This window comes from Narcine bancroftii, chromosome 4 (assembly GCF_036971445.1).
Source record: "Narcine bancroftii isolate sNarBan1 chromosome 4, sNarBan1.hap1, whole genome shotgun sequence".
NCBI lineage: Eukaryota > Metazoa > Chordata > Chondrichthyes > Torpediniformes > Narcinidae > Narcine > Narcine bancroftii.
The window spans coordinates 6,419,749-6,443,962 of NC_091472.1; the positions used below are offsets into that span (position 1 = coordinate 6,419,749).

Genomic DNA, 24,214 nt, shown 5'->3' on the forward strand with positions numbered 1-24,214 from the left:
GGAAGTGTGGATTGTGGAGAGTCACATGATCACTCTGGCTGGAGCCGAGGTAGAAGTCACCTCAGCTGCCAGTCAAGGATTAGATCTGCCCACAGGTGAGGCTGACCCATGATCAATCCTCACAGCTCACATGAACGGGTCTTTGCTTGCTGCTGCACGGAGCCCGTCGCCAAATTCCAGACTGCAGGCCACAGGTAGCTCTGGAGGGCCGAATGTAATGGGCCTGTCCTGAATCTCGAGCTGTGGAAGATGCTGGAGACCAGGTTCATTCGATATACTTGTTAATTGTAATTAATTAACTGTTTGTTAGTGTGCCTGCTAGAGAAGAGAGAGAGAGTTGATGTAACTGTATGTTTAACCCTCATGTTCCCATTTGGGAGTTGAGAATGTTTATCAGTAATTAAATTTCACTGGAGGGTAGTTATTAGTTCATTGTTCCAAGTTGGAGTGTGAGTGTGTGCCCATTTGTGAATTCCTCTGTGCTTAAATAATGCCCAGTTGATAACCAGTGTCCAGCCTTGTCTTGTCATTCCCCTCCAACCCACTCTGGGATCACTCCTTCCCTTCTCCTCCTATTACCTCCTGCCTTTGTGACCGTCCCTCGCCCCCTTCTCTTCTGTTCGGATGCCTGGTGACATGTTTCCATACCTTGATGAAGGGCTCAAGCCCACCACGTCGGTTGGGTATTTTTACCTTTGCCCTGTAAAGGACACTGCTTGTCCTGCTGAGTTTCGCCAGCGTTGGGCTTTTACTTCACCCACGGTGTCTACAGATTTTCGAGTTTTACTACTTTACGTCCCCCTCCGGTACTCACTGTCCAGTAACGGTCCCATTCAAGTCTGATTGGTCCATTGGAAAATACACAGAGGATGTGTTGATCAAAACTTCAAATCGAGGCAAAACTGAAATGGCAAATACAAAGCAAGATGAACTCCTTTGAACCAAAGAAATGGGAAGACTCTCAAAGAATGCCTTAAACTGAAGGTGAAAACACTCTCACCATGTTGGGGGGCAAGCAGGAAAATAATCCAGTATAATGATCCAATTATAACCCCCCCCCCCCCACCCCTGCCATCTCTCCCCTTCCCCTATCCATATGTCTCCTTTCTTTTAGATCTTCATTCATGGAGCCACCCCATTCCTCCATTCAATCCTCATCTTTCCTCTCTGTAATCACAAGATGAATAGAGGATGTGGTGAGATCATGCTTCATCTGGGCATCTAAACACAAAACAACCTCAACCACCCCTTTACCTCCTGATTCTCACCTTTCTTCTCCTGGTTGACTTCAGGAGAGCCCAGGGGGACCACTTCCCATTGACCATCGACGGCTCCACCTTCGAGGGAGTCAAAAGTACCAAATTCCTTGGCATGCACCTGATCTCCCAACACCAGGTCCATTGCCAAGAAGGCTCAACAATGCCTTCACTTCCTGCAGAGGTTAAGGCCAAGTCCAGCTTCCACCCTCCACCCTCACTACATTCAACAGGGGATGCATTGAGAGCAACCTATGCAACTGCATCACCACCTGGTTCGGGAACTGCACCGTCCCAGAATGCAACTCCCTGCAGTAGATAGTAAAGACTGCTGAGGGGATTATTGGGGTCTCTCTCCCTCCCATGATGGACATTTATAATGGCCACTGTTTGCGGGAAACCATTAACATCGTAAAGGATTCCACCCACCCCTCCCGCAATCTGTTCTCCCTCCTGCCATCCGGAGAGTGGTACTGAAGCATTCGGGCCCTCACAACCAGATTGCGAAAGTTTTTTCCTCCAAGCGTGAGGCTTCTGAATACCGGGGGTACACAGGGCTAGCTTATGTAATATGATATTTATAAGTGTTCTGTTACTTATAAAAAAGTTTCTGAGGTAATTTAACCACGTAAATAACCAGCTCCACAGTCCGAAGAAACGCTCTCTCGTTTTCACTGTACACTGCAAGGTTACAGTATGAAGGACAAATAACACAACTTGACTGTGCTAACCACGTCCAATTTTCACCTCTTTCATGTTGACCAGTGCTCCTCCCCTTGCCCTTTATTTCCTTCTCCCCCATCCTTTTAATTTGCGCCTGCCTGTTTTTTACTCCTACCTCGAGGAAGGACTCTCAGGCCCAAAATGTCGGTTACAGGTCTCGACCTTCGGTGGAGCTGCTGAGTTCCTCCAACATTCCTGGGTTTTTACTGCAATCACAGCATCTGTGCTGACGTTTGTGTTTCACACTATAATCGTCTAGAAGATTACGGCTGCCATCTGAGATGGTTACACGAGTACCTTGATCTTCTGTTAATCAGAAACTTAACCCACACTGTGGGATCTAGAGTTGTGAGATCATTGAGGTGTCTTTCCACTTCTTGTATACCTGCAACGTGATCAGGTTCCATCCTGGCCACACCTTCGTGCCGAAATGTTTGATGCGAACCATTGCAAACCATTAAATGATGCCTTTCACCTCCTTTTGTGTTTCAAAATGTTCCAAATTCAAAATTAATGCAACAGTTTACATACTCATCGAGTCCAATAAACCTAACTAAATATACATCTATAGAACATTACAGCACAGAAAACAGACCCTTCAGCCCTTCTAGTCTGTACCAACTATTATTCAGTCTGGTCCCACTGACCCGTACCCATTCCATCTCCCTCCGTACCCCGCCCATCTATGTACCTGGCCAAATGTGTCTGAAGTGAGCCCACATTATACTGGCAGCTCATTCCACACTCCCAGCACTCTCTACATGAAGCTTGTGATGATGTAATGGGGAGGGGTGTATTATACTAAGAGCTTGCTCTTGGCTATGGCTGTAGAGATACTCCACCCTAGTGGTATAACCAATGGAGAACGTTTCCCACTGGCCAATTTAGAGGTGGCTTGTCGTCTGTTAATAAAAGCCCAGTATTGGAATGATACTTGACTAGTCTTTGACTATGGCATCTCGAAGATGTCCCCCCCTAATCTTTTCCCCTTTCACCCTAAACCCATGTCCTTTAGTTTGGATCTCACCTACCCTGAGTTGAAAAAGACTACTTGCATTTACTCCATCTATACTGCTCATAATTTTGTACACCTCTATCAAATCTCCCCTCATATTTCTACACCTTAGGGAATAAAATCCTAACCGTTTAAAAGTCCAGCAACATCCTAGTAAACCTCCTCTGCATTCTTTCAATATTATTGAACTCACCTCTACCTACCCATCTGTTCCCCATAACTCTCAATTCCACTATTCTGAAATATATCTCTTGGTGTCTTAAATACATTTGATGAGGCAGCTTCCAGTGGTTCCTTGGACAAATCCACTGCTCTCTGGGAGAAGCAGTTCCTCCTCATCTCTGTCCTAAATCTACTTCTCTGAACCTTGAAGCTATTCGCCCCCTAGTTCTTGTCTCACCTGCCAGTGGAAGCAACCTCCCTGCCTCGATCTTATCTATTCCTTTCATATACATCTCATCCTTGGAAAAAAACACGTCAGTTCCTTTAACACACAAGTACAATCGACAGGGGTGCCAAAATTCTTGGTCAGCCAAACAGGTACCTTACACCCATTACAACCGTATACATAAAATTACCCAGGTATGGTGTGACAATATATAGATATGTTTTTGGGAGATAAATTGGGGCAGGTTTTTTAGTGTAGGTCACATATAAACACTTTAAAACAGATCTTATTTAAAATACTGGAGCCCTGCTAATGCTAGACGTGTCGCCCCCAGAGCCTTTGCAGAAGATTTGGAGAGTGCCCAAGAGATTTCACTAATAGATTGTTGTTTACAAAAAGGCAACAGATGAAAGAACTTGTCAGAGCTGCATATCGTCTGCAGTAGAACCTGCTGTTCTAGGAGGTTCATGTGGTTTTACAAGCAGAAAGAGTCAAACAGGTTCTTTTTTATCTCAGGGAGAAAGAGAGAGAGAGATACAGAAGTCAGTTCAACAGTTTTACAGCCACCAGCAGCAGCTGGGACTGGAACAGGACAAGCTGGCAAGCTTGTGGAAAACCCCATTTGGAAGACAGGTTGTGAATGCTTAGTTCAGCCTGGTCAAAGCCCTTGTGGTTTCTGCAAGAGGAGAGGACTGGCTGTCTAATGTTTCACTTGAAATAAGAGAAACACAAAGGCACTCTGTGGCGACCTGAAAGAAAGAGGTTATCATCTGGAGAACCTTGAGGGGTCAAGTTTCATCGGCAAGACACTGAAGTGGCTGATTAAAAAGCAATCAGTTGTGGGTGTACTGGAACCACAAATCTCTCTCTGAAAACTGACAAGCATCAAAGCCTGATGAACTTTATAAATGATAAATTCTGTGCACAGTATAAGAATTGCCTGCAACCAGTGAACTTGGAGGAATGAGAAGTGAGATTGGACTGTGAATCAAAGAACTTTTTTGAACTTACACACACACATTATATACACGTGCACTTAGAATTAGAAGGGGGTTAAGTTGGGTTAAGTCAAGTCAATAGTGATAAATTAAGTGTGATTCTGTTTTCATGTTTAAAGATAATTAAAAGCAACTTTTGTTTAAGTAACCATTTGTCTTGGTGAATTTCTATTGCTGCTGGGTTTTGGGGTCCTCTGGGCTTGTAACAATAGGACCTCCCCTTAGTTACCCGAGCTATGAACTAATCTGGGACCAGATGAGGAGGAACTGCTTCTCCTAGAGAGTTGAATTCTTTACCCAAGGGAGGAGTAGAGGCTGTGTCATTACATGTATTTAAGACATAGATAGATGTGTGCATAGTGGGGGGAATTAGGATCCTGGGGAACAGACCGGATCAGCCGTGATCTAGTTGAATGGCAGAGGAGTCCCAACAGGTCAGATGATCAAATCTTGCTCCTATTTCTTTAATTCTTATGTCCTTATTACTAAGACCTGACTCCACTACTGTTTCTTTCACAACTGTAGTTATCTCTCTATCCTTAACATTTATTATGTTTCCCAGCTGGGGTAATTTTGCATATACCATTGTAGTTGGTGAATCGTATCTATTCGCTGCGAGGTAAGAACGCTGGTGCATCAGTGCATTCTACTTATGTGTTAAAGGGGCCAACTGTAGGGTCAGTGCCCAAGATGGCAGCGCTCGTTCTGGGCAGCATACCTCGAGGGGAGCAGCAGGTCAGTGCAGGGCACCAGAATCTGGGGGGACACCTTCCGCTGAGGAGAGGCAGAGGAGACGACCCAGCAGGATGATGGCCACGATGGCGGACCAGCGAGGAGCCTCAGCAGCCCATACGGGCTGCAGGCTGTCGGCGACTGGCTCGTGGGACCAGGTATCAGAAACCACCATGTCGGAGGTTTGGACCTGGAGCTCGGGTGGCCGATGGTTTGAATGGGAGTCTGTGCGGCTGCGGGTGCGCTGGAGGCAAATCCACGGACACTCAGTGATACTGAAGGGACTCCCTTTTGCTTCTCCTAATGTTCAGGGCACCGGGCAATGCTCATAATGTCTCTTTGCTTGCTTACAGTAGGAGAAAAGTTGAAGTATATCATGTATATTATACAATAAAATAACCTTCGAATGCGTATGGCAGCTTTAAACTACTTTCTCTGTAATTCTGGATAATTCTCTGGCGGCACGATTGACATAGCGGTTAGCGCAACGCTGTTTCATCACCAGCGATCAGGACCAGGGCTCAAATCCCGCTCTGCCTTAAGTAGTTTGTACATTCTCCCCGTGTCTGCGCGGGTTTTCCCCCGGGGGGGGGCTCCTGTTTCCTCCCACCGTTCAAAACTTACCCGGGGTTGCAAGTCAATTGGGAGTAATTGGGTGGCATGGACTGAAATGGCCTGTTACTAAATTTAAAACATAAAAATTGCAAAATTTAAATTGAATGATTGAGACTCTAAAAGACTTCCTCAGCTGTCTAATCTCAATAAAGTTGTGCTAAAGGCTGGTGGGACTAAGTTTCTATTGTCTGGCTCTGCACACCAAATATATTCTTGGCACGCAATAAGCCGCACACACAAAAGGAAAATGGCAAGCACATAGAACTGGAGTAGAGGTGTGGCACCTTTTTGTAAGCTGCTCCCTGCAGAATCTCTCCTTACAATCAATCCAGCAGTTCTTCTTCATTATATCTCCACCTTGTTCAGAATTACTCACATTGTTCCATTCCCTTGCACTGCTTTTGCTGAATGTTTTCTCCACAGTAATATCCTCTGCACTTTTGCTTTACTGCTCTCCTACCAGTATGGGGTGTCGGGGCTGTACAATCACTCAGCAAAAGGAGGTGTTAGGCTCTCCTTCCATTCGATCGCCCTTGGGCAAAGTGTAGGACCTGTTTAGCCTCCCAGTCAGGGTCATGTGAACCCATGGATTACAGATGGATTTTACAAGCAGATTCTACAAACTGGAATTGATGGTTGTGAAACTGAAAACGCTGGGCAGATGAATCTGCAGATCAATGGCCAGAGTTTACCCATCCAGTACGGACACTGCAACTGACAAAGGCAACGGGTAACCACCTCAGTATTTTTCGCTTGTATAATCGTGAACTCAACATCGACTACAGCAGAGGTTCTCAACCTTTTTCTTTCCACTCACATCTCACTGTAAGTAATCCTTATGCCATCGGGTGCTCTGTGATCAGTAAGGGATTGCTTAAGGTGGGATGTGAGAGGGAAGGGAAGGTTGAGAATCACTGCTCTAGACCCAATTGTTACTGAAATATTTTGCTTGAGAAAAATCGTCATTGGTCCTTTCATTTGAAGTTCCAAAACCGTCCACATAACGAGTCAATCAATACGATTAAAACAGCGGTTTTCAAACTTTTTCTTTCCACCCACATCTCACCTTAAGCAATCCCTTACTAATCACTGAGCATCGATGGCATAGGGATTATTAAAGTGGGATGTGAGTGGAAATAAAAAGGTGAGAACTACTGGACTACAGTCTCAGCTCAAAGAAGGAGAACAGGGGAGTCAACAACTACATTCAGAGCTCATGACGGATGGAGAGTCATGATCGCCCACGCCGAATGGTGAGGCACCTGAGTGATCAGAATGGGTTGGCTTGCCTGGGTAGCACACATCTCCATACACATGGCAAATGATCAATTGGGTTCAGTTCAATTCAAGCTGAATATTTTTGCAGATTCAATAAGACCATAAGCCGCAGGAGCACAAATAGGCCATTCAGCCCATCGAGTCTGCCCTGTCATTCAATCATTCGTTGATCCATTTTCCCACTCAGCCCCAGTGCCCATAATCTTTGATGCCCTGGCTAATAAAGAACTTATTCATCTGTGGCTTAAATGAACCCAATGATTTGCCCTCCACCATTGCACTCTGGCTAAAGAAATTCACAATCTCCAAATACAGTAGCAGAAGTCGGCCCATTGGGCCCATCGAGCCTGCACTGCCATTCTAATCATGAGCTGATCCATTCACCCACTCAGCCCCACTCCCCAGCCTTCTTCCCATAAACCCTGATGCCCTGACTAATCAAATTCCTGTCAATTTCTGCCTTAAAAACATCCAATGACCTCGCTTCCAGAGGCGCCTGGGGCAATAAGTTCCGCAGACTCAAGACCCTCCAACTAAAGAATTTTTTCCACTTCTCTGTTTTAAAATTGATGCCCTTTTACCCTGAAATTATGCCCTCTTGTAATAGAATCCCCACCATGGGAAACATCCTTGCCAAATCTATATTGTCCAGGCCTTTCAGCATTTGAAATGCCTCTAAGAGATCCCCCCTCATCCTCCTGTATCCAACAAGTACAGTCCAAGAGCAGACAATTGTTCTCCATTTACTAACCCTGTCATTCCTGGTATCATTCCAGTAAATCTTCTCTAAACCCTCTCCAAAGCTTTTCACAAGTAAACTGCCCAAAACTGTACACAGTACTCTGCGAACTAGTGCTTTATAGAATCACATCAGTATATCCCTGCTCTTGTATACTAGAACTCTAGATATGAATACCAACATTGCATTTGCCTTCTTCACTACTGAGACAACCTGGAGGTTAACCTTTAGGGAGTCCTGCATAAGTCCCTTTGCACCTTGGAATTTTGAATTTTCTCCCCATCTGAATCAGTGGTTCTCAACCTTTTTCTTTCCACTCACATACCACTTTAAGTATTCCCTATGCCATTGGTGGTCTGTGATTAGTAAGGGATTGCTTAAGGTGAATGGGAAGGGAAGGTTGAGACCCAATTTTTTCTGAAATATTTTGCTGGAGAAAAATTGTCGTTGGCCCGTTTCCCTTGGAGTTCTGAAACCGTGCACATAACAAGTCAATGAGGTGCGATTAAAACAGGTTTTCAAACTTTTTCTTTTCAACCACATCCCACCTTAAGCAATCCCTTACTAATCACAGAGCACCGATGGCACAGGGATGACTTAAAGTGGGATGTGAGTGGGAAGAAAAAGGTTGAGATCCACTGATCTAAATTCCTAAGCATGTTTGTTCTCCGATGACGCCATTCAATCCTGAAGTTGATCTTTCTCTTCCAGGATGGGAAACAACCTTTCTACGTCTACTCTTTCCACACCTTACGACATTCAAAATGTTTCAAATGGATCCCCCCTCATTCTCCTAAATTCCAACGAGTCCAGGCCAAGTGCTGTCAAATGCTCCTCAAATGATAAACCTTTCATTCCAGCAATCGTTCTTGTAATCTTCAATTCTCTTAATTGAGAAAAGGTTTGTCTTCAAAGCTATTTTGAGATCAGGTGAATCAAAAGAGTTTTTCAGCTTGCTTTGCTTTCCTTGCACCTGCCAAGTTGATACCCAGGGGACTGGAGTGTCGAATGAAACAATGATCTCTCTCTCCATCTGCCCTTCAAGCTCAGCTTTCATCTTCTCTTTAACAGCTACCAGAAGGTATCTTGTTGCAAACTCTAGAGGTTTTTTTTAATCCTAATTTCCCATTCCATCAAGCACACTGAGCCACAACCTTCTGTTAAATTGTCTCATCACTGCCTGGTACGGTGGCATCAACTCTCCAGACAAGAATAAACCCCAGAGGGTTGTTAACTCGGCCTGCGACGTCACAGGCACCAGACTTCACTCCATCGAGGAACATCTACATGAGGTGGTGTCTTAAAAAAGCAGCCTTTATCCTCAAAGACCCCCACCACCCAGGCCATGCCCTCTTCACTCTGCCACCATCAGGGAAAAGGTGCAGGAGCCTGAAGGCGAGCACTCAGCGGCGAAAAGAGAGCTTCGTCCTCGCTGCCATTAGATTCCTGAATGATGAATGAATCAAAGACACTGCCTCACTTTGACATTTTGTGCACAATTTTTATAAGGTGGTTTATATGAATATTTACACCGTGACACTATTGCAAAACAATGACTTTGGTGACTTGCTCATGTCAATAAATTCTGATGGTTAATGCACACTAAATGGTCTGATAATTAGAGACGTACTATATCTGCATGCATCCAAATCCAAGATCTGAAGATTAAACAAAGCAAGCCACAAAATTGTAAGGCATGAATTAGCTACAAGAGAGTGGAAAACTGCTATAAAATTGATGACAGGAAAAGAACACTGCGGGAGCTTTCATGGACCGTAGTAACTGTGAATATTCATTACCTATCTCTACCTAATAACCCTGAATGTGCCTAGGGGTGTCTGATCTCGGACGCTAAGCAGGCACAGGCCTGGTCAGTACTTGAAGGGGAGACCGCCCAGGAACACCAAATGCTGTGGGTTTCTGTGATGGGAGCTCTGGACAAAGTGGACTCTCTGTCTACCTTACGGTAGACAAGAGTTAAAAAATTTCCTGTATGTTACATTCTAAATGTGACAATAATGGAACCTTTACCTTTTAACCTTTTATTTGTTTTCTAACTGTGCAAATTTAATTTAAAGCACATCATTGTTTTTATTTTGAATGAAGGACCCGTTCAGCTGCAGCAAGTAAGAATTTCAGTATGGTACAATACAGCACAAAAACAGGCCCCTTGTCCCTCTTAATCTGTACCGGGGATTGTAGATCAATTGGATGTAATTGGGTGGCATGGACTCGTGGGCCGAAAGGGCTTATTACCGTGGTGTATGTCTAAAATTAAATTTAAAATTCAAACTATTATTTTGCCTAGTCCCACCAATCTGCACCCAGTCCATAGCCCTCCATACCCTTCCTATCCATGTACCTGTCTAAATTCCTCTTAAAAATTAAAATTGTATTCACCACTTCAGCTGGAACCTCATTCCACACTCCCACCACTCTCTGTGTGAAGAAGTTCACCCTCATGCTCCACCAAACTTTGCCCCTTTCATATCTTAAGCTACACCTTCTGGTTTGTATCTCACCTACCCTTAGTGGAAAAATCCTGTCTACATTTAATCTGTCTGTCCCCCTCATTTTTTTTTTAAATACCTCACTTCATTTTTCTGCAGTCCAGGGAATGAAGTCCTAACCTGTATAACCTTTCCCTGCCACTCAGTTCCTGAAGTCCAGGCAACATTCCCAGTGCAGTGAACTGAGATTCACTGGGAGAGGGCTGTATTGATGATTGGCCCCAACTCCAGGCTCCAACCCCGTTCACCCATATATAACCCTGGTTTCCCACCTAAATCCAGAACCCCTCTGAAGCCTACTAGTGAACCTACTCGTTGTTGAAAGCTAATAATAACATTGTTCTCCCTCCAGTCATGTGAGAGCTTTTATCTACGCTACACCCAGTAAATCATCTCTGTGCTTTTTCAATCTTATTGATATCTTTCCTATAGTTAGGTGACCAAAACTGCACATAATACTCCAAATCCGGCCTCACCAATGTCTTATACAACTTTACCATCACATCCCAACTCCTGTACTCAGTACTTTAATTTATGAAGGCCAATATGCCAAACACTCTCTTTACAATCCTATCCACCTGTGATGCCACTTTCAGGGAAATTATTCCCAGATCCCTCTGTTCTACTGCACTCCTTAGTGCACGACCATTCACTGTGTATGTCCTTTCTTAGTTTGGCTTTCCAAAATGCAACACCTCACATTTGACCGTATTAAACTCCATCGGCCATTTTTCAGCCCATTTTACCAACTGGTCCAGATCCCTCTGCAAGCTTTGAAAGCCTCCTCGCTCTCCACAACACCTCCAATCTTCATATCATCGATAAACTTGCTGATCCAATTGACCACATTATCATCCAGATCATTGATATAGATGACAAACAACAATGGTCTCAGCACCGATCCCTGAGGCCCACCACTCAGGCCTCCAGTCTGAGAAGCATTATCCACCTCAACTCTCTGGCTTCTCCCGTCCAGCCAATGTTGAATCCAGTTGACTACCTTCCCATGAATATCTAGCATGTGAATGTTCTCAACTAACCTCCCATGAGGGACCTTGTCAAAGGCCTTACTAAAGTCCACGAAGACAACATCCACCACTTTTCCCTGATCAACTTACCTGGCAACATCTTTGAAAAACTCTATCAGATACATTCATCATGATCTACCTCGCACAAAGCCATGTTGACTATCACTAATCCGTCCCTGGCTATGCAAATACTTGTAGACCTAATCCCAAAGAACACCTAAGAATAATAAACTCTAACATTTAGAAGAGGGAGTTTCTTCACTCAGAGAGGGGTAACTGAGTGGAATGACCTTCTGGAAGAGGTGGTGACAACAAGGTCAATTTTGTCATTTAAGAAAAGGTTGGATAAGTGCATGGATGTGAGGGGATTGGAGGGTTATGGGAAGTGGGACTAGAGGATATCACTTAAATCGGTGCGGACCAGAGGGGCCGAGATGGCCTGTTTCCGTACTGTAATCGTTGTATGGTTATATTATCATAGCAATGGCTAGATCTTAAAGAATTAATGTCTAGGTTACTACAAATTTGACTTCTATAGAGACATGAAAAGTGATCCAGTAAAGTCACATCGCCAGAGAAGCTCAGCAGTGTCCTTTATATAGGAAAGATAAAGGTACATAACTAATATTTTGGGGTTTAGCCTACCTTGATGAAAGACTCAAGCCTGAAATGTCAGTTAAGCATCTTTATCTTTGCTACATCAAAGACACTGTTTGATCTGCTGAGTTTCTCCAACGTCATGTTTTTATTTCAACCACAGTGTTTGCAGATTTTACTTCATGAAAAGTGGTCCATCAGTGCTCCTGACAACACGCATGATTTTAAGGTAAACGCAAGGTGAACAGATGATATGATTCACGAAGGTACCTAAGCATGAACACACTCTCTATCTGCTCCCTCCCCCCACCAACTCCCACCTTTCCTCCCTCTCCTACCCTATCCACGTTCAATTCTCATCCTTTGTCTGTTGGTCCGTGCTCCTCCCCAAGTCCTTTCTTTCCGTCTAACCAGCCTTTTTAATTCAGGTGCCTGCCTGCCTTTTACTCATACCTTGAAGAAGGGCTCAGGCCTGACTTGTCAGTAATCGAGCTTTGCCTCCTGTGCACACTGTGGGACCTGCTGAGTTCTTCCAGCATTTGCTGTGTTTTCACCTGCGCACTAGTTCAAGTTTATCGCCATCTGATTGCACAACCTGATGAAACAGCACGGGATAGATGGGCCAAGTGGCCTTTCTCTCGTGCTGCAAATTATATTCTGATAATGAAGAGTTACTCACCGTACTCTGCAACAAGGAATATCTTCTTCTGTTTTATCTCCTGTAACAGAATGACAAAGTTTACATTTCTGACAGCATGCGGTTTGGATTTTAAAATCCCACAAAACCAGACCCTTGAGAGAAGGCGGGGACGGGGTACTGAACTTCAAGATCAGCCATGATCTCGTTGAATGGCGGAGCAGGCTCGAAGGGTCGAATGACCTACTCCTGCTCCTATCTTCTATGTTTCTATGTCCCCTTGCCCCATTCCAATTCCCTCTGATCTTTCTGTTCCTGGACACCCTGAATATAATCAGTGCCAGAGAGATGATCAATGGTGAGGGGGGAGGCATGAACCATACTCTTGCTATTGTTCAAAGTTCAGACTACCGTATATTTCGGTGTATATGTTAAGTTGTAAAACCCTCAAAAATAGGGGTCGACATATGCCAGATTATACTTTTGAGACCTTAAATTCACTGAAAATAAAAAGATTGACATCGATTTGGTGCACGAGTCGATGTTGGAAGCATCTCCCCGCCGCCAGTGCTGCCGCTCCCCACCGCTGGGTACCACCATAACCGCTCCTGCCTGGGACCCTGAGATTGCCGTCACCGCTCTGGTCTGGTAGGCCGAGGTTCCTGCTCCCGCCAGGAGCACAATGTCGCTGCTCCAGCTCCGTGGGCCCAGTAAGCCAAGGTTAATTTTTATTTATTTAACTTAATTTTGTTACTTGAGTTTGGGGTGTTTTAAAGACATTTTGGGTTGTTCCTGGGAGGCCCGGACAAAACCGTTAAAACCATTAAAATGAGGCCTATCTGACATTTGACTTGTATGGCAAAATATACAGTTGTCGTCATGTGTAGAGGCAAGTCACCACTTACAGCATGAAGTCAAACGTGAAAGTCTGCAGACGCTGTGATTGAAGTAACAACACGATGCTGGAGAAACTCAGTAGGGCAAAGAGTGGACTTTATATAGCAAAGATACAGCTAAATAACCGATATTCAAGTGTTGAGTTTTTACTTATCGCATACAACAGTGTGGGTCAGGGGGTTGTTATGTTATAGAAATAGAGATGTTTTCTGCCAGTGTCAATATCGTGAGAAACCATCGACAAATGAATGAGCCAATTCATTCATAAATTGTTTATTGTCATATGCAAGAGTACAGTGTACTGATGGAATGAAATTTTTACTTACTGCAGCTTCCCAGTTCCATAAAACACACCCACTCAGGTTAAACAACAAAGAGCAAATATATAGAAAAGGAATAGATAATAAATAATAAATATTAACATTGATCTTTCTTTGGCTTGGCTTCGCGGACGAAGATTTATGGAGAGGGTAAACATTGATATAAGTAGTGAATAAAACATGACAGATACAGCCAGAGAACAGTATAGTGCAGAGAAAGGTTATTATAGTCCGTGCTGAACAATTATTCAATGCAACAAGGAGAGGAGCAGTTCTGACCTGCAGAAAATGAAGGGGAGATTCCGGATGAAAATGGAAACAGCGAGGGACGCCCGACAGCTGTGACAGGGCCTAAATGCTATAACCTGTTACAAGACCAAATCTGATAAAGTAGCAAAGCTTCTCTCCTAGAGGTACCCAACGCCTTCTACGTCCGATTTGATAACAGTAACTGTGAAGAACCACCCCTCCGCTCCCCCTCGAGTCCTGATCATCCCATCCTGTCCATGTCTGAGGATGGCATGCGTGCAACCATCAGGAGGCATCGGGCCTGGATAGAGTACCTGGCCGAGTATTAATGATCTGTGCTGGCCAACTTACCAAGGTGTTCATAGAGACCTTCAATGCCTCATTCTGACATTCCCACCTGTTTCACATCAATCATCCCGGTCCCCAAGAAGAGTGCAGTAACCTACCACTAGCACTTACATCAACAGAGATGAAGTGTTTTGCAAGGCCTGTCTGAGCAGTGACATGGATCCACTCCAGTTCGCCTATTGCAGTAACATATCTATGACTCTACACAAAGCCCTGGAACACCTGGACAGCAAAGATGCATACATCAGGATGCTCCTTTCTATTCTTCTTTTCTTCTTGGCTTCGCGGACGAAGATTTTTGGAGGGGTAATGTCTACGTCAGCTGCAGGCTCGTTTGTGGCTGACAAGTCCGATGCGGGACAGGCAGACACTGTTGCAGCGGTTGCAAGGGAAAATTGGTGGGTTGGGTTGGGTGTTGGGTTTTTCCTCCTTTGTCTTTTGTCAGTGAGGTGGGCTCTGCGGTCTTCTTCAAAGGAGGTTGCTGCCCGCCGAACTGTGAGGCGCCAAGAAGCACGGTTTGAGGCGATATCAGCCCACTGGCGGTGATCAATGTGGTAGGCACTAAGAGATTTCTTTAGGCAGTCCTTGTACCTCTTCTTTGGTGCACCTTTGTCACAGTGGCCAGTGGAGAGCTCGCCATATAACACGATCTTGGGAACACCTAAGCACAGTTGGATCTTCAGCAGCGTGGATTCTATGCTGTCGGCCTCTGCCACCTTGAGTACTTCGATGTTGGTGATGAAGTCGCTCCAATGAATGTTGAGGATGGAGCGGAGACAACGCTGGGGGAAGCGTTCTAGGAGCCGTAGGTGATGCCGGTAGAGGACCCATGATTCGGAGCCGAACAGGAGTGTGGGTATGACAACGGCTCTGTATACGCTTATCTTTGTGAGGTTTTTCAGTTGGTTGTTTTTCCAGACTCTTTTGTGTAGTCTTCCAAAGGCGCTATTTGCCTTGGGGAGTCTGTTGTCTATCTCGTTGTCGATCCTTGCATCCGATGAAATGGTGCAGCCAAGATAGGTAAACTGGTTGACCGTTTTGAGTTCTGTGTGCCCGATGGAGATGTGGGGGGGCTGGTAGTCATGTTGGGGAGCTGGCTGATGGAGGACCTCAGTTTTCTTCAGGCTGGACTTCCAGGCCAAACATTTTGGCAGTTTCCGCAAAACAGGACGTCAAGCGCTGAAGAGCTGGCTCTGAATGGGCAACTAAAGTGGCATCGTCTGCAAAGAGTAGTTCACGGACGAGTTGCTCTTGTGTCTTGGTGTGAGCTTGCAGGCGCCTCAGATTGAAGAGACTGCCATCCGTGCAGTACCGGATGTAAACAGCGTCTTCATTGTTGAGGTCTTTCATGGCTTGGTTCAGCATCATGCTGAAGAAGATTGAAAAGAGGGTTGGTGCGAGAACACAGCCTTGCTTCATGCCATTGTTAATGGAGAAGGGTTCAGAGAGCTCATTGCTGTATCTAACCTGACCTTGTTGGTTTTCGTGCAGTTGGATAACCATGTTGAGGAACTTTGGGGGGCATCCGAGGCGCTCTAGTATTTGCCAAAGCCCTTTCCTACTCACGGTGTCGAAGGCTTTGGTGAGGTCAACAAAGGTGATGTAGAGTCCTTTGTTTTGTTCTCTGCACTTTTCTTGGAGCTGTCTGAGGGCAAAGACCATGTCAGTAGTTCCTCTGTTTGCGCAAAAGCCGCACTGTGATTCTGGGAGAACATTCTCGGTGACACTAGGTATTATTCTATTTAGGAGAATCCTAGCGAAGATTTTGCCTGCAATGGAGAGCAGCGTGATTCCCCTGTAGTTTGAGCAGTCTGATTTCTCGCCTTTGTTTTTGTACAGGGTGATGATGATGGCATCACGAAGGTCCTGAGGCAGTTTTCCCTGGTCCCAGCAGAGCATGAAAAACTCATGCAGTTTGGCATGCAGAGCTTTGCCGCCAGCCTTCCAGACCTCTGGGGGGATTCCATCCATACCTGCTGCTTTGCCACTTTTCAGTTGTTCAATTTCCTTATATGTCTCTTCCCGGGTGAGGACCACATCCAGCTCTAGCCTTAAGGGCTGTTGAGGGAGGTGGAGCAGGGCGGATTCTTGGACTGAGCGGTTGGCACTGAAAAGTGATTGGAGGTGTTCTGACCATCAGTTGAGGATGGAGATCTTGTCGCTGAGGAGGACTTTGCCGTCTGAGCTGCGCAGCGGGCTTTGGACTTGGGGTGAGGGGCCGTACACAGCCTTTAGCCTTGTAAAAACCCCTGAAGTCGCCAATATCCGCGCTGAGCTGGGTTCGTTTGGCGAAGCTAGTCCACCACTCATTTTGGATCTCCCGGAGTTTGCGCTGAAGATGGCTGCATGTGCGACGGAATGCTCGTTTCTTCTCTGGCCAGGATGCCTTTGCAAGGTGAGCCTGGTGGGTAGCTCGCTTCTTTGCCAGCAGCTCCTGGATTTCCTGGTTGTTTTCGTCGAACCAGTCCTTGTTTTTCCTGGAGGAGAAGCCCAGTACCTCTTCAGTGGATTGCAATATGGTCGTCTTCAGCTGATCCCAGAGGGTTTCAGGGGACAAGTCCGTGAGGCGGATTGCATCCCCGAGCTTTGCTTGGAGGTTTGCCTGGAAGTTTCCTCTCACTTCATCTGACTGCAAGTTTCCAAAATTGAACCTCTTTCTGGGGGCTTTACTGTTCGTGGACTTTGGCTTGAAGTGAAGGTTGAGCTTGCAGCGAACCAGCCGGTGGTCAGTGTGGCATTCCGCGCTGGGCATGACCCTGGTGTGGAGCACATCTCGTTTGTCACTTTCTCGCACCAGGACGTAGTTCAGGAGGTGCCAGTGTTTGGATCGGGGATGCATCCAGGTGGTCTTAAGGTTATTTCTCTGCTGGAAAAGGGTGTTAATAATGACAAGCCGCTGTTCTGCGCAGAGCTCCAACAGGAGGCGCCCGTTGTCGTTGCACTTGCTGACACCATGCTTGCCCAGGATTCCTCACCAGGTTTCTGAGTCTTTGCCGATGCGAGCGTTGAAGTCGCCAAGGATGACAACCTTGTCGGGTGTAGGGGTGCGTTGAATGAGGTTGCGCAGATCAGTGTAGAACTTGTCCTTTTCTGCTGGTTCCGCCTGGAGGGTTGGAGCATAGACACTGATGAGGGTGATGCGACGCTTGTTTTGAAGGGGGAGTCGCATGGACATGATCCGGTCCGAGTGGCCTGTCAGAAGGTTTTCAAGTTTGGAGGCAATGGAGTTCTTGACCATGAAGCCTACACCAGATAGGCGTCGTTCATCCATAGGCTTGCCAGACCAGTAGAGTGTGTAGCTCCTTTCGATTACCATTCGGCAATTAACACTATCAAAAGGGATCAGGAAACTCTAAGACCCAGGAGTTAACACCCCACGTTGTAATTGGATCCTGGATTTCCTCACCTCCAGACCACAATCAAAGAACTTCTCCTCCACAATCTCTATCAGTACTGGAGCACCACGGCTCTACTCACTTTACACCTGTGACAGCGTAGCTCGGAACGACAATAACACCATCTACAAATTTGGCAACAACACCACGGTAGTGGGTTGTATAAAGGAAGGGGATGAATCAGCATACAGGAGGGAGATTGAAAACTTGGCTGAACGGTGCACCAACAACAACCTTGCACTCAATGTCTCCAAAACTAAGGAGCAGATTGTTGACTTCAGAAACGTACGATCCAGTGATCATTGGGAGATCAGCAGTGGGGAAGGGTGAACAAATTTAAGTTCTTGTCAGTCAATATCTCAGAGGATCTATCCTGGACCCGACACACCAATGGCATTATGAAGAAAGCACGTCAGCACCTCTACTTCCTCAGGAGTTGGCAGAGGTTTGTTATGACATCAGAAACACCAGCAAGTTTCTACAGAGGTGTGGTGGAAAGTGTACTAACTGGCTGAATCATGGTTGGGTATGGGAACTCCAATACCCCTGAGAGTAAAGCCCTCCAAAAGGTAGTGGACACACTCAGGACATCACAGGCAAAACCCTCCCCACTATTGAGAACATCTACAGGGAATGCTGCCATCAGAGCAGCAGCAGCGACCATGAAAGATCCTCACCACGCGGCACACGCTCTGTTCTCGCTGCTGCCATCAGGAAGGAGGTGTAGATGCCACAAGACTCACTCCACCAGATTCAGGAACAGCTGCTCCCCCTCCACCATCAGACTCCTCAACGACAAACTCAAGCAGGGACTCATTTAAGGACTCTTACTTGTGCACTTCGTTGATTTTCTTTTTGTTCTCTCTGTGTTGCAGTCAGTTTGTTTACATTTGTTATCAGTTTACAGTTCTTTACTTGTTTACATGTTTTACGCTCTGTACAGTTGATTTTTGGCACTGCCAATTTTTGGCACTGCCAATTAGTGGTAATTCCGCCGCGCCCGCAGGAAAAAGGAATCTCAGGGTTGTATGTAATGTCATGTATGTAATGTTGTATGTAATGTCAGATGATAAATGTGAAATCTGAGAATTCCACTTGACCTCACCTACCACCCCACCAGCCTCCACTTCCAACAGATTCTCCTCCACTATTTCCACCATCTGCTATTAGAGAAATATTCCCCTCTCCACCTTCCACAGGGTCTAATCCTTCCATGACTCCCTTATCCACCTGTTCATCCCCACCAGTCTTCCCTTTAGTATCTACCCCTGTGACTGCAGGAGATGCCCCACTTGCTCCCACACCTCTTCCCTTATCAACATTTAGGGCCTCAAACAGTCCTTCCAAGTGAAGCGTCATTTCAATTGTGAATCTGCAGGGGTCATCTACTGCATCCGGTGCTCCCGCTGTGGTCTCCTCTACATCGGAGCGACTGGGCGCAGACTGGGAGATCGCTTTGTTGAGGACCTCATCTCTGTCCACAGCAATGGCGTAGATCTTCCAGTGGCCAAGCATTTCAATTATCCATCCCATTCCCTTGTCCGTCCATGATCTCATGCACTGCCAGACTGAGACCACCCGCAAATTGGAGGAACACCTTATTTTCCACCTGGACACCTTCCAATCAGCTGGAATTAACATCGACTTCTCTGATTTCCGTTAGCTCTTCCCCTCCCCTGCCTTCTTCCTCCAGTCGCCTTCTTCCTCAGCTTTCTCTCTCTCTCTCTCACATCTCTCCCTCTTCCCTGTTCTCTATGCTTCGTTTCACAGAGCCAAGATCAATTCTCACCTTTCCTCTTATCATTTCCAATTAACATCTCTCCTGTCCTGGCTTCAGTCTCTTTATTCTTCTGTCTTTCTGTTCTTTGCTTGAAGAAGGCCTCAGGCCCCAACTGTCCGTAATATATCTTTACCTCCCATGGATGCTGCGAGATCTGCTGAGTTCCTCCAGCATTTCTGTCTGTTTTTACTACAATCGCAGCATCTTCAGACTTTCATGTTTCACTCTGAACTATTATTCTGCCCAGTCCTATCGATTTAATTTTAAAAAATATACTTTTGTGAATTTCGACATACAGCTCGGTAACAACAGGCCATTTCGGCCCACAAATCTGTGCTGCCCAACTTGCACCCAATTAATCTACAACCCCCAGCACATTTCGAATGATGGGAGGAAACCGGAACTCCCTGGGGAAAACCTACTCAGACACGGGGAGAGCGTACAAACTCCTTACAGACAGCGCGGGATTCCATTCCTGGGCCTGATCGCTGGCACTGTAAAGGCGTCGCGCTAACCGCTACACCAATCATGCCCGCCTGCACCCAGTCCATATCCCTCCTATCCATATATCTCCTAAACTTTGAAATCGAGCCTGCATCCACCACGTCTGCCAGCAGCTCACTGCACATGCTACCACTGTCTGAGGAAAGAAGTTCCCCTTTAACCTTTCATCCTTAACCTGTGTCCTGTCGTTCATTTTTAAATTCTAGCAATACAAACACGGTAGAAGCCACTTCCGGCCATTGAAACCTGCGCTGTCCAATTACACCCAATTAGCCCACCAACCCCAGGGAGCAAGTAGGGGGGACTAGTGGAGTTCACTTATATCGGTGCAGACTAGAGGGGTCATAATGGCCTGTTTCCGTACTGTAATGGTTATATATTTTTTTGGAGAGTGAGAGGAAATGGGAACCCCTGGAGAAAACCCACGCAGTTCACGGGACAACCAGCAAACTCCTTAGAGACTGTGTTGGATTCGAACCTGGGTTGTTGGAGCTGTAATGGTGTTGCGCCCACTGCTACGCTAATCATGTCTCGCCAAGTTCCTGTCTCATCCAACTGCAGTGGAAAATGCCTGCAAGCATTTACCCCATCCATACCCCTGATCATCTGGCATTATCAAAATCACGTCGGTAATCCATGACCACGACACAAAGGGTCCCGACTTGAAGCATTGCCTGATTCTTTCTACCCAAGACCTGCTGAGTTCCTCCCGCAATTCTTTCTCTGATCAACAGGTGGTTCAAGCAAATCTCATTAATCAGAGTTAGGCAAAAGGGGGGCGATTAAGTTTCAGATTGAGATACCGGAGAGGCCAAGCGATGGATGCTGAGTGTTGGATGAAGAGGGATAGGTGGAGTCTCGGTTACAGAGTCAAAGACGTACAGACTTGTCAGGCTGTTTCCGCAGGTACAGTCAAACACAAGGGGGATGAAAGTCTGCAGATTGTGTGATTGTAGTCAAAATGCAAAAATGCTGGAGGAACTCAGCAGGTCTTGCAGCTTCTATAGGAGGTAAAGATAGATTACCGATGGTTTCACGACTGATGGCTTTATACCTTCTTCAAGGTATTTTTTTAAGTGTTGGGATTAGTTGGGATTATGCAGGGCGGCATGCTTGACGGAGCGGTTAATGCAATGCATTTACAGCGCCAGTTATCGGGTCTGGACTGGGGTTCGAATCCCACGTTGTCTGTAAGGAGTTTCCCTTTGTCCGCATGAGTTTTCTCCGGGTGCTCTGGTTTCCTCGCCCCATTTAAAAAACATAGGTAAGTGGGTGGCACAGATTTGTGGGCCGAAATGGCCTTTTCCTGTGTTGTATATCTAAATTTGTGCAGAGAGAGTGGAGGAGCAGGTGCTCTGAGACACCGAGATTGTAATGAGGGGAGTGGGTGAAGTTAATACGGTTGAAGTCACAGCGGCATTTGGAAATATAAAGGTCCAGAGCAGGCTGAAGGCTGGAACGAGGTGTCCAGAAGGAGGAAGAAGAAGAAGAAGATTTGAGGCGGGAGAAGGGATCTGCAGCCGGAGATGGAGAATCCTGGTTGTGGAAGTGGGCACGGAGACGGAGCCAATGAAAGAGGAGTTCGGCATCAAAGCGTGTGTGGAACTCATTGAGGTGTGGGCGAAGGGAGACAAAGATGAAGCCACAACTGAGGACAGAGGGATCTATCTTCAAGCAGAGAAGGTCGGAGGGGGATGGTCAAGACCTTGAAGAAGGGCTCAGGCAAGAAATGGCAGTTATATATCTTTACCTCTTACGGATGCTGCGAGACCTGCTGAGTTCCTCCAGCAATTCTGTGTTTTTACAGTCAAACACAAGCACAGACCAGTTGGGTTGTTTCCCCAGGACAAGTCAAACACAGTGTATCAATTTTACTTTTCTCTATACACGATCTGTGTGCGAGCAATGAGAATGATCACACTTACACGATAGGTGACTTGAATCTCCCATTTGCCCTGGGGAGTGTTAGGAGACACCAGGAACTCTTTGGACACAACACCAAATGTGGTCTCCAAGTCCAACCACAGCTGGATCACCGATCCCTGCGGGCTCTGTCAAATCAAAAACAAAATCCACTGTAATCATATAATTCCATAATTCTGGTGAATTCTGACTAGTAGGGGCCAAAGGGATTGTTTTCCGTGCTGTTAAACTCCGATTCAGACGTCAGCTGGAGAGAAAGACAAATGGGAGTTAACATTTCAGGTCTGAAACCTTGCAGCAGATCTAGACTTTTCCCTACTTCTGAAATATTTCCTTGCTATTTTACCCTTAAATACCAGGTCTCATCCATCTAGTTCAAGGTTATTGTCATCTGATAGCACAAGTTCAACCCGACGAAACAGGGTTCTTTGATTCTCAGTGCAGAGCATGCAGACACACAACCAGACACACCAACAGGCAAACAGAACATATGCAGGATGGGTATTCGTCTGTGCAAATAAATAGTTTCATAAATATGAGAGTCTCAGATGGTCAGTGTGAGCCATTCCTTTGGTCGTTCACCGTTCTCACTGCTCGTGGGAAGAAGCTGTTCCCCAGCCTGGTGGTACCGGCTCTGATCCTCCTGGATCTCTTCCCCAACGGGAGCAGCTGAAAGTTGCTGTGTGTGGGGTGGAAGGGGTCCTCAATGATTTTGCGAGCCCCTCGATGTGGGGGCAGGGAGATCCTAGTGATCTTTTCTGCCATTAAGGTAGCATCCACAGTTGGTGATAATAGCCTGAAATGAATTGCCTGGGGTAAGAGTGGAGGCAAATTCGTGTACCACTCGTGATGGAGGTGGATAAGTGTCTGTATGTGCAGGTTATGGAGGAGCGAGAGCAAGACAGCGATTGCACTTAGACAGAGCTGGTGCAGATTGGTTGGGCCAAATGGCCTTTGCATTATCAGCAGATAATTATTCTATGATTTATCACAATTAAAGGTTCAAAGTTCAGATTTATTGCCAGATTACATACAACCCTGAGATTCTTTTCCTGTTGGTCTGGTAGAATTTCTACTTATCATTACTGCAAAAAACTGGGTTCTAGAAAGATACATGCATAAAAGAGAGAAATGTTGTTTGTCATCCATACCAGTGGTTCTCAACCTTTATCTTTCCACTCACACACCACTTTAAGTAATCCCTACGCCATTGGTGCTCTGTGATCAGTAAGGGATTGCTCAAGGTGGGATGTGGGTGGAAAGAAAAAGTTTGCAAACCACTGCTTTAATCATATTGATTGACTCGTTATGTGGACGGTTTCGGAACTTCAAAGGAAATGGGCCAATAACAATTTTTCTCAAGCAAAATATTTTAGTAACAATTGGGTTTAAGCAGTGGTTCTCAATCTTCCCTTCCCACCCACATCCCACCTTAAGCAATCCCTTACTAATCACAGAGCGCCGATGGCCTAGGGATTAGTTAAAGTGATATGTGAGTGGAAAGAAAAAGGTTGAGAACCACATCTATATCAATGATCTGGATGATAATGTGGTAAATTGGATCAGCAAGTTTGGAGGTGACTCTAAGATTGGAGGTGTTGTGGACAGAAAGGAAGGTTTTCAAAGCTTGCAGAGGGATCTGGACCAGCTGGGAAAAAGGGAAGGAAAATGGAAGATGGAATTTAATCCAGACAAGTGAGAGGTGTTGCATTTTGGAAGGACAAACCAAGAAGGAAATATATGGTAAATGATAGAGGACTGAGACGTGCGGTAGAACCTGGTGGTACAGGTACACAATCCTTTACCCGGACATCTAAAATCCGAAAAGCTCCAAAATCCAGCAAGTGGGGAGAGAGACGGCAGCACGAGACGGGCAGGCGAGAGACCAGCAGCGCAAGTCGGGCAGGCGGCGGGGGGGGGGGGGGGGGGAAGACCGGCAGCGCGAGTCGGGCGGGCGAGTGAGGGGGAGGCAGCAGAGCGAGAGGGGCAGGCGGGTGGGGGGGGGGAGGAGAGGGAGAACAGCAGCGCGAATGGAAGGGGGTTGGGGTGGATATGGCAGCACAATTCGGGTGGGCTTAAATCTGACTTTCTGAAATCTGGAAAAATCTGAAATTCGGAACCCCAAGGTTCCAGATGAAGGACTGTGTACCTTGTTAGGTCTGCTTTGTTCATGAATGAGTGAGACAAACACCAGGCTGAGTCGAAATCAGGGTTCTTTGTTCTTTATTACCGGATTGTAACACTTGCGACCAACCATGTTAGTCGGAGAATGCATTCTGCCG

At 46.1% G+C, this 24,214-nt stretch overlaps 1 protein-coding gene across 1 annotated transcript in view; it reads right to left on the reverse strand.

Annotated features, from left to right (window-relative positions):
* cd109 (CD109 molecule) overlaps positions 1–24,214 on the reverse strand; it is a 490,209-nt gene that overhangs the window by 427,147 nt on the left and 38,848 nt on the right. The window contains exons 5-7 of the mRNA XM_069930693.1: positions 21,935–22,060; positions 12,559–12,598; positions 815–902 (exon numbers count right to left, since the gene is read on the reverse strand). Coding sequence (XP_069786794.1) covers positions 815–902; positions 12,559–12,598; positions 21,935–22,060 — 254 coding nt within the window. The remainder of the gene's footprint in view (positions 1–814; positions 903–12,558; positions 12,599–21,934; positions 22,061–24,214) is intronic.